The 12,014-nt window shown below is 40.9% G+C and overlaps 1 protein-coding gene across 2 annotated transcripts in view; it reads left to right on the forward strand.

The window, feature by feature from the left end:
• TAFA5 (TAFA chemokine like family member 5) overlaps positions 1-12,014 on the forward strand; it is a 577,073-nt gene that overhangs the window by 233,190 nt on the left and 331,869 nt on the right. For both annotated transcript variants that reach the window (XM_056573705.1, XM_056573707.1), the window contains exon 2: positions 643-792. In XM_056573705.1, the coding sequence (XP_056429680.1) occupies positions 643-792 (150 nt within the window). The remainder of the gene's footprint in view (positions 1-642; positions 793-12,014) is intronic.

Below are 12,014 nucleotides of genomic sequence, written 5' to 3' on the forward strand. Positions count from 1 at the left end.
TCCCCCTGTCCCGAGTCTTCACGTGATAAAAGAATGATCTTCATTGTTTATACAAACAGAAGAAGCAGAATTAAGTCAACAGTGTTTTACAAGTTCTAAGCATCTGAAGAAAGTTGTATTCTATCTCCAGCGGAGGTTGGAAATAAGAGCAGTTGCCTCATTAACAACAGTTTTTCACCTCCATTAGATACTGCATAATTTATACATTTCACACCTGGGAAGATAATAATTCACAATTACAATAGCATTTCAGGATATAGGCAGTGCATGCTAATTCAGGCAAACAAAGAATAGTCCCAATATAAACTACAGCCCGTTACTTTGTTCTTTACTATACTATTGGTCTTGATCTACATACAGTATTTATATTTTACCTGTGTTGAAAAGTAACTCTGGCCAGACTGACCCAACTCACCTTCTGTAGGCCAATAACAATTTTCTTGACAGCATCATCTTGCTGGGTTTTGACACGTCTGTCTCAAAGAAAAATTATATGTCATCTCAGTTTGATTACATCCTCCAGCTTATTTCCCATTTGTCGGGAAGGGGCTTCTGCTGCATGGGGCCTGACTCTGTTTACCTATAATTGATTGCTTATAGTACCTTGGCTGACATTGGTACCTGTTGCTGGCTCTTTTCCAGGTCAACTGGCTGCAGGTACGTGTGAGGTTGTTACATATGACAGAGACAGCAGTCAGCCCCGAAGGACCATAGCCCGACAAACTGCTCGCTGTGCATGTAGAAAAGGACAGATTGCCGGCACAACAAGAGCAAGGCCAGCCTGCGTAGATGGTAAGAATGCTGAATTATTATTATTGACATTATCAATGCATTACCTGTATGTGTGGAAAGGTTCCTAGACGATAACACCAGCTCCTTTCTTTAAAGCATCTGCTATGCATACATGCCGAAGACTTTGTGCAACACGTATGCATCTCAAAACATGTTTATGTTTCTCAGTGGTGTGTATCAAAGCGTTGTTTTATAGCCATACAGCTGAGGATAAAGATGCATAAGAACGAGCCAGACATTTAATGGAGCGTTCTAATATTCTTTGAATTCTGAATAACTGGATTCAAAACATTTTTGAATAATGCAATGAAAATGTAGCTGATGAGATGTACCCACCGCTACCCGATTAGTAGCTTAAAAAATGCATTTTGCTCCAATTCAGATTCAGAGTTTTAATGCCACCCTTAGGCTAATGTGGCTTCTTCTGCGTGAAAGCTAATGTTGTTGGGAAAAAAGCACTTGCAGCATTGTTAGAATAGAATTTTTTTTTCTTTATTTCTAGTATTTTGTCTCATTAAAATTATCACTGTATATGACTCACTGCCAAATACTAGCAGCCTGGAGCTTCCTCACATACTTATCCTGAGAAGAAAATGTTTGTCTTTACAAAAAAATAAATAAATAGCAATTTTGTGTGGCAAGCTAGACTTGTCTTGCAGGTACTGTCATATTTACGGAAGGTTCATATTTTATCCTTGTAAACAAAAGTATTCCTGAGGACTGTGAGCAGACGGGGACCTGTCATGACAGAAACCTGTTTTTTTGTCTCTGATTTACCTTCATGGTCACATTGATACAATTGGTTTTCATGTAAAAAGCAGCATAAATCATATGGAATATTGTTGTAATACGCTCAGTTTATTGGGGGAGATTTCTCAAAACCTGTGCAAAGGAAAAGTTGCCCTGTTGCCCATAGCAACCAATCAGATCCCTTCTTTCATTTTACAGAGGCCTTGTTAAAAATGAAAGAAGCGAGCTGAATGGTTGTTATGGGCAACTGGGCAACTTTTCCTCTGCACAGGTTTTGATAAATCTGCCCCATTGTGTTTGTTTCTTGAGTACACAGTACTGTTCTATTGTTATACTTCATGTTAAAATATTGTACATATCAAAGGCCGGTCTGTTTGTAAATAACACTCTGATCAATCAGACCCATATACAGCTGTACAAAGAATTCACTATAAGGCCATGTTCACACAGCAAAATTTGTGTGCAGGATTCCACATTGGAATCCAGCACAGAGATTCTGCTGAAGTGGAATCCAGTTGAATTCAATAGGATTCTGCTGCACTGTGCACACGCCAGAATTTCCGCATCAGATGTTTCTGGCACGGAAATTCCATTTTCCGTGTTCGCACAGAGAATGAACATGATTATTCTATGTGTGGAGTATGCATGGAATGCATGTCTGTCTATGAGATTGCATTCCTGTGCGATTTATGCCAGCACCCGCAGTATGCGGAATGTCTGCACCGAGATTCTCCATGCAGACGTTCTGTCGTGAAAACATAGCCTAATGGTGGCAAAAAGAAGATGAAGGGAAGATATATCAAAACCTATGTAGAGGAAGAGCAGTGCAGTTGCCTGTAGCAACCAATCAGATTGCTTATTTAATGTTTCATAAAGGACTCTAAAAAAAAATAAAAGAAGCAATATGACTGGTTGATGTGGGCAAATGTATTATTGTTTCTCTGCACAGGTTTAGATGAATCTTCTAGATCAGTGGTCTTCAACCTGGGGACCTCCAGATGTTGCAAAACTACAACTCCCAGCATGCCCGGACAGCCAACGGCTGTCCGGGCATGCTGGGAGTTGTAGTTTTGCAACATCTGGAGGTCCGCAGGTTGGAGACCACTGTTCTAGGTGTTTAGTATACATGTGAGGAAAAAGAGAGATGGTATAAAAAGGAGCTCTGTAGTCTTATATATCAGAAACATAATCCCCATAATTTTGCTGCCTATGTCTTTGATGTAATTTCTAATGGTTGATACACTTAAAACCATGGATATAAGCACACAATGAACATTACTTAGGGAGTGTAGAGAAATGCCTCAGATTGGATGAGGTTGCCCTGCCCCCTCAATAAAGATTAGTAAAATTGCTCCAACCTTTGCTGTATGGGAAAAAAAAGTCTGTGAAAGAATATTTCAATTTAATAGAATTAGAAAATATGGAGGCTTTCTTCCAGAAACAGCACTACTGATTCTTTGCTTGGATCTGGCATTGCAACTCGGCCCCAGCTCCACTGAAATAAAAGGGTCTGAACTACAATGCTACATACTGCCTGTGGACAGGGGGATATGTTTATAGGAGAAAGCTGCTATGTTTTCCTAATTCTGGACAGCTCTTTTAAGTAACAAGAGATTAGTTGTGTATTCTGTAACCTTGTGAAATAATTGATTTATTTTCAACTAGCTGAGTACCCGGCATTGACTTTTTTTTCCTTCCTAATTCTTGTTGGGGAGGAAAAGCAGGGAGGAAGCTTTTGACCTCATATCCCATCCTCATTTATTGTCCTCATATCCCGTCCTCATATCTCTTCCTCATATCCAGTCCTCATATCCCATCCTCATGTCCTGACCTTACATCCCGTCCTCATATCCCGTCCTCATATCCCATCCTTATATCCTGACCTCATATCCCATCCGAGTTGGGATGAAGATATTGTAAGCCAAAAAGAGAAGAGGGCGTGGCATTGTAGGAGTGGGCGTGATTTGCAAGCCAGACTGATTCACAAAAAGGGTAGAAAATAAAAGTGGTGTGGTTTAAATGATGGGAATGTCTTTGCGAGAGGGGGAATGGCATGCAGGGAGGGTGTAGCTTGCAAGCCGGACTGACACACTCACCAGGAGATGCAGTGTGGAGCTTGTGGAGCAAGCTAACGGAAGTCCCATATACTTGCATGGGACTTGAAACGAAAACCGCATCCTTCACAAAACAGGGTGAGTTAAGGTTAATTTAACTATCATATATTTTTATTTGACTTATAAGTAATATGTGTACCAAGTATTATAAAAATATCTCCAGCAGTTTGGAAGTTATGCTGAAATATACATTTCCCATAGACTTGCATGGGACTTTAAACAAAAAACCTGACCCTCGCAAATGGGAGTAGGTTAGGGTTAATTTATCTATCCTATATTTGTAGTTGACAATTAAGTAACACGTGCATCAAGTTTTATCGAAATATCTTCAGCCATTTGGAAGTGATGCTGGAATACACATATACATACACACATTGAGGGGAATTTATCAAGCAATGTAGACAGCTTTTTTTTGTCTAAATTTGTCGCAGTCTGGTTCCATGCAATTTATCATGTGCGACTTTTCTGCTAAAAATTTGCACTGACCATATTTAGAAGAAATCCCATGGCAATTAAACCCTGCCCTATATGTCTCTATGTTACAATTGTATTAACGTCTGTGCGACTTTTAATACAATTGTTGCACGGCCAGCTACTGCTCTGTGACATTTCAACAGAGCAGTTCAGCGGGCATTCATCAACATCCATGTGCCATTTGATAAATTTGACACCACTTTGCCCGCAACTTTTTTATCTAAAGTGAACAAATACCAAGTTCACTTTTGATAAATGGCCCTCATTGAGTTATATATATAGATAAATACCAATGGCAGTTTGGTTACGCTGTATCCTGTATGAACTGACATTCATTTTTTATGATAGATTTTTTTGTTAACATGAATGGATTACAGAACCAGTGATGTTAATAATGCAGTCCAGTGCATGTTTTAGAGCAGGAAGAGCCAAGTCAATGATATATAGATTTGTAGGTAAAGATATAGTATAGTGAATGTATTACTCTTAACCTTTGCACCCTTAACCTTTGGAGTCAAGTAGACTGACGGTTATCTCTGTAGACATACTCATACAGGGAAGGCTGTCAGTCACTAAATAGAACTGTGCATTTGACTCCTATGCATAGGCTTATATGAATAATATACAAGTAATACTATGTATTTAACCACAAAGCTACAAATCGATCTGCTTAGCTCTCCAACTCTATAACATACATTGGACTGCATTATTAATGTGACATGTTCCCTTTTATGGCATTAGGTGAATTTGATTATTGTGCCTGAAGCACTGGGTACAGCATGGTAGGATATACTGTTACAATAAAACCCATTGGGCTTTCTCTATAAAACAGTCAGCCATAATACAACGTGTTCCAAAACGAATGACCCAATTTAAACCATTAATTTTATTAAAACCTTAAGCATTCAGCACCTTACAGGTGTGTAGATGAAATGGGTGTGGCCTAAAGTTTTAGATAATTGCCCTCAGATGTCAGTCCGAGTGTTGAACATGAATGTACAGGATAAAAACAGGATATCAGCAGAAGTAGCTTCAATTGAACAGGACACATTGCATGAAGTTTGGGATGAATCCAGCTATTGTCTAGATGTCATCCGTGCGGATAGTGGAGGGCACATAGAACATTTGTAATCTATCTTAAACTCCATGATTTTATTAGTATTTTGTGCTATTCTTTTGTGTACTACATTTCCTTTATCAAAAATAGCTGTTTGAAATTGGGTCATTCTTTTTCAAACATGCTGTATTAAAACTTTCTGAAAAAAAATAGGAGAAAAATTCTCGGGATGTGCACATAAAACGTAACTTTTACAATTATATATATATATATATATATATATATATATATATATATATATATATATATTAAAAGGTATATTTTTCTTAGTGTAGGTTAATTATATTTGCACGGTGGCAAAGCAAAAATAATAGAGTATACGCTGACTCGGTGTGGCTGGGCCCAGCCACAAACGGTACCGCAAATTACTGTTAAAAGAAAACAGTATCAAAGCTCATAGAGTTATACCACCAACGCGTTTCTACCACCAGTCTCGGTAGTGTCATCAGGGAGGTATATATAATGTAAACAGTCGTAACTCACCAAGTAGCCCAAATATCATGCAATGGAACCACAAAATATGCAAATAAGCAACTGCACTACAAACATATTATTTAACAATGTAGGGAAGCCTGATTAATATCACTTCCAATAGTTGCTTTATAAATCATTGCCCAAGGAACTAAAAAAACAGAAACATATATCATGCCAGTGGTAAGGATAGGTCTGCACTGTAGCGATCCTGTAGAGAAATAAAGAGAAGCACATGGGCATTTTCTCCCTGGGCTGATTTATTCAGATGCCACTGGTATAAGTAACCTAAAAAAAGGGAAATAAAGAAAGTCCACTCACAATGTATCCTGTGGAAAGAAGACATCTTTAGGTCTGTACAGCGACAGTCCTTGTACTCACGGTTACTGTGGTAATACAGCAGAGCGACATGAGACACTTGCATCCAGCAGGGAGTCGGGGATTACCTGCTCTTTCGCGGGTTCCAGCGAGCGTGTGGCGTCTGACGTCACATCCGCTTCTAGTCGCGACTAAATATGCCCTTGGCCCCGTCCCCCGGTCGACGCAAACACAGAGGGCGTGTGTAGTTTTGCACGTCAGAGCCCACGCTGGTTAGAATCGCAGTCCGGAGCGCTAATGTGACAGGAATAAGAGTAATAGACAGGTAGGTGTAAAGCTAAGGCACAATAATAACACAAGCCACGGTGCGACGTGCACCGGGTTCAATTCTTTCTCATTCACAAACATAAACTCTTGATTATTTGATAGAATAATAAAGTAAGATAAGTTTAAATAAGGTATACAGGCAGTTTAACAACACAGGGGATATCCAATGATACTGAAGCATATGTGACATTTACAAAAATAAGATAATTATCTGTATTTATTGGATTTTTTGGATTTTAGAAAAGGCAGGGACGACAAATATATAAATTATAGGAGTATGGAAAGAATAAATTGGGGAAGGTAGGTAAAAATTGTTATGCGGTGGGTTATAATACATTTTGAATTTTATAATGAGTGTCTAGGGGGAACAGGGTTCCATGTGGCTTCCGCCTGTAAGGGGGATGTTCACTATTTAAAGTGGGGGAGGGATATAGATATAGCTCTAAGGGATACTAAATTAGCCCTGTAAGAACCTATAGAGGGCCCTAAAGCCTAGGTGGGGTGGCTGCCCTAAAAAGGGTGGTCCCGCACGGGAACCTCCTGTAGCCTCCTACACTAATACCTGGATAAAGGTAATGACCACTAGCTCCTGCCGGCTGACTACAGACATCCCTTAATGCCTGATTGGTCATCATAAGGTGAGGCCACACGGAAACCCTATTTTACAGAAAGCACCCAAATTGTATGTGCTCATTCAGGCCCCTAGGGGCTACTGTGTTTAGTCTGTGTATCCACCGACATTCCTTCTGTAATAGAATGCGGTCCACGTTTCCCCTTCTTTCTGAAGTAATAACTCTCTCGATACCTATAAAGGATAACTGTCCTATATCTCCTCCGTGCATGTTGTTGATATGATTTGCGACAGAGGTATCACAATGATTTCTAATATCCCCAACATGTTCTAGAACCCTTTTCTTGAATTATCTGCTTGTTTTCCCTACATATGAAAGGGCAAGAGCAGACAGCAAGATAACTAACCGCCCTGGTTGAACAGTTAATAAAATGTTGAATTACTATGGATTCAGTTTGATGGGGTAAGATGTTTGTTTTATTAACATGTTGACAAGCCCGGCAGTGTCCACATTTTTAGCACCCTTTGGTGGGTGCTAGGCGACCCAGCCAGTTATGTGTACTACAGCTGGTTTGTTGAAGATGACTGTGGACAAGCAAGTCGCCAAGACTACGGCCTCGTCTATATGTAATCTGCGGAGTATTGCCAATGACTTCTTGTAGATCGGGGTCTATCTTTAGAATGTCCCAGTGTTTCAAAATTATGTTGCGTATGGGGTTCGCTAATTTTGTCGTACGTGCCTATGATTCTAGATACTGGTTGAGCTCTGGAAGTGTCAGTGCTTCGTTTTGGAATCAAAAGTTCACTCCTAGATGTCATAGAGGCTTCCCTAATGGCTTTATTAAAGATATACTGCGGATATCCCCTGTCTTGGAAACGCCATTTTATGTTCTGTGCTTCTTTCTGATAGTCCTTGGGGCATGAGCAGTTCCTCCTGATGCGTAAAAACTGTCCCTTGGGGATACCCCTTTTAAGGGGTCCCGGGTGACAGCTTTCCCACCTCCATCTTTCCCAGGCTGTTGGTAGAGGTAGTTTTTCGATAGATAGTACTCTGGAGTGTGCCGTCACGATCCCTCATGATGCTTATATCCAAGAAATTAAGTGTTTGTTGCTGTGTTTTAAATGTAAATAAAATACCTATATCATTTGTGTTAATGGCGCGGACCAGTTGCTCAAATGTGTCCCTAGTACCCTTCCAGAGGACAAACACGTCGTCAATGAAATGTAACCACATTAACGCACAATCACTGAAGTGTTCTCTGGTGTCCGAAAAAAGGAAGGTGGCCTCCCACCAACCCAGGGTGAGTTTCGCATGGCTGGGGGCACAGGGGCACCCCATGGCGGTCCCCCTGAGCTGGTGGTAAAATCGGCCTTGAAACAAAAAGTAATTATGTGTAAGCACAAACCTGAGCAACTGGAGCACGAATAAATTATGTTCGTGAAATTGAGCTCCTCGAGAGTTTAAAAAATGCTCGACCGCTCGTAAGCCAATGTGGTGATGGATAGAAGAGTAGAGGGCTTCAACATTATACTGGCTAGGATGGTATCATTGTCGATAGTAATGCCCTCCACCCGCTGAAGCAGGTCCATAGTATCTCTTAAATAAGAGGGTAAAGTAAATACAAATTCGCGAAGTATTTGTTCAATATATATTCCCACGTTCTGCGTTACACCACCTATCCCTGATACGATGGGATGCCCTTTCAGGGGGATGAGCCCCTTATGCACTTTGGGTAACGAATAGAACGTGGGAATCACCGGGGAGGATGGTGATAAAAAATCTAATTCCTTTTTATCTATCAATTTCTTGCATAATGCGCCTGAAGAATATCAGATAGTTCATTACAGTACTGTATTGTGGGATCATGCGGAAAGATTTCATATGTTTCCTGATCATCAAGGAGTCTTTTGGACATTCTAATGTACTTGGATCTATCCAACAAAACGATGTTAACCCCCTTATCTGCAGATTTAATGACTAGTTGGTCATTACATTGTAGTTGATGGAGGGCATGTTTTTCTGATCGTGTAAGATTTTCCCTGAGACCCCTACAGTCAGGAGGGATTGCCTCAAGATCTTGGAGATCGAGTTTGAGAAAGACATCAATACACAAAGTATCACCAATCGGAGGAAAGAGCTTACTATTTAGTCTTAGATCTGTAAATGGGCCTTCGCCCGGGATACGTTCATTATCATCCAGTAGCCCCATCAGTTGTCTAATAGTTACCAGGTCCTCCTCTGTCAAACCCAAGATCAGGCCTTCTCTTTTGTCTTTAAGTTTGAAAAATGTATGCCATTTTAGACGTCTGGAAAAAGATGCAAGTCCGTAATCCATTCGAACCAATCATGTTTGACAGAGGGGACAAAGGATAGGCCCTTTTGAAGAACTTGTAATTGTGTATTAGAAAGAACATGATTTGACAAATTAACCACCTGTAGTTGGTTGGTATTGTTTACTGTCGATATTGAGGTCTGCGAGGGGGCGGACCCCAAAGTTGATAGGGGTCTCTGGGGTTCCCAGAGCTCAATTTCACGAACATAATTTATTCGTGCTCCAGTTGCTCAGGTTTGTGCTTACACATAATTACTTTTTGTTTCAAGGCCGATTTTACCACCAACTCAGGGGGACCACCATGGGGAGCCCCTGTGCCCTCAGCTATGCGAATCTCACCCTGGGTTGGTGGGAGGCCACCGTCCTTTTTTCGGACACCAGAGAACACTTCAGTGATTGTGCGTTAATGTGGTTATGTTTCATTGACGACATGTTTGTCCTCTGGAAGGGTACTAGGGACACATTTGAGCAACTGGTCCGCACCATTAACACAAACGATATAGGTCTTTTATTTACATTTGAAACACAGCAACAAACACTTAATTTCTTGGATATAAGCATCATGAGGGATCGTGACGGCACACTCCAGAGTACTATCTATCGAAAAACTACCTCTACCAACAGCCTGGGAAAGGTGGAGGTGGGAAAGCTGTCACCCGGGACCCCTTAAAAGGGGTATCCCCAAGGGACAGTTTTTACGCCTCAGGAGGAACTGCTCATGCCCCAAGGACTATCAGAAAGAAGCACAGAACATGAAATGGTGTTTCCAAGACAGGGGATATCCGCAGTATATCTTGAATAAAGCCATTAGGGAAGCCTCTATGACAGCTAGGAGTGAACTTTTGATTCCAAAACGAAGCACTGACACTTCCAGAGCTCAACCAGTAGCTAGAATCATAGGCACGTACGACAAAATTAGCGAACCCCATACGCAACATAATTTTGAAACACTGGGACATTCTAAAGATAGACCCTGATCTACAAGAAATCATTGGCAATACTCCGCAGATTAAATATAGACGAGGCCGTAGTCTTGGCGACTTGCTTGTCCACAGTCATCTTCAACAAACCAGCTGTAGTACACATAACTGGCTGGGTCGCCTAGCACCCACCAAAGGGTGCTAAAAATGTGGACACTGCCAGGCTTGTCAACATGTTAATAAAACAAACATCTTACCCCATCAAACTGAATCCATAGTAATTCAACATTATATTAACTGTTCAACCAGGGCGGTTATTTATCTTGCTGTCTGCTCTTGCCCTCTTTCATATGTAGGGAAAACAAGCAGATAATTCAAGAAAAGGGTTCTAGAACATGTTGGGGATATTAGAAATCATTGTGATACCTCTGTCGCAAATCATATCAACAACAAGCACGGAGGAGATATAGGACAGTTATCCTTTATAGGTATCGAGAGAGTTATTACTTCAGAAAGAAGGGGAAACGTGGACCGCATTCTATTACAGAAGGAATGTCTGTGGATACACAGACTAAACACAGTAGCCCCTAGGGGCCTGAATGAGCACATACAATTTGGGTGCTTTCTGTAAAATAGGATTTCCGTGTGGCCTCACCTTATAATGACTGATCAGGCAGTAAGGTACGGCTGTAGTCGGCCGGCAGGAGCTAGTGGTCATTACCTTTATCCAGGTATTAGTGTAGGAGGCTACAGGAGGTTCCCGTGCGGGACCGCCCTTTTTAGGGTGGCCACCCCGCCTACGCTTTAGGGCCCTCTATAGGGACTTACAGGGCTAATTTAGTATCCCTTAGAGCCATATCTATATCCCTCCCCCACTTTAAATAGTGAACATCCCCCTTACAGGCGGAAGCCATATGGAACCCCGTTCACCCTAGACACTCATTATAAAATTCAAAATTTATTATAACCCACCGCATAACCATTTTTACCTACCTTCCCCAATTTATTCTTTCCATACTTCTTTAATTTATATATTTGTCGTCCCTGCCTTTTCTAAAATCCAAAAAATCCAATAAATACAGATAATTATCTTATTTTTGTAAATGTCACATATGCTTCAGTATCATTAGATATCCCCTGTGTTGTTAAACTGCCTGTTTACCTTATTTAAACTTATCTTACTTTATTATTCTATCAAATAATCAAGAGTTTATATTTGGGAATAATTGAACCCAGTGCACGTCGCACCGTGACTTGTGTTGTTATTGTGCCTTAGCTTTAGACCTACCTGTCTATTACTCTTATTCCTGTCACATTAGCGCTCCGGACTGCGATTCTAACCAGCGCGGGCTCGGACGTGCAAAACTACACAAGCCCTCTGTGTTTGCGTCGACCGGGGCCAAGTGCATATTTAGTCGCGACTAGGAGCGGATGTGACGTCAGACGCCACACGCTCGCTGGAACCCGCGAAATAGCTGGTAATCCCCGGCTCCCTGCTGGATGCAGATGTCTCATGTCGCTCTGCTGTATTACCACAGTAACCGTGAGTACAAGGACTGTCGCTGTACAGATCTATAGATGTCTTCTTTCCACAGGAAATATTGTGAGTGGATTTTCTTTATTTCCCTTTTTTTAGGTGACCTATACCAGTGGCATCTGAATAAATCAGCCCAGGGAGAAAATGCCCATGTGCTTCTCTTTATTTCTCTGCAGACCTAGCCTTACCACTGGCATGATATATGTTTCTGTTTTTTAATATATATACATATATATATATATATATATAGTAAAAGTTACGTTTTATGTGCACATCCTGAGAATTTTTCT

This window comes from Hyla sarda, chromosome 4, assembly GCF_029499605.1.
Source record: "Hyla sarda isolate aHylSar1 chromosome 4, aHylSar1.hap1, whole genome shotgun sequence".
NCBI lineage: Eukaryota > Metazoa > Chordata > Amphibia > Anura > Hylidae > Hyla > Hyla sarda.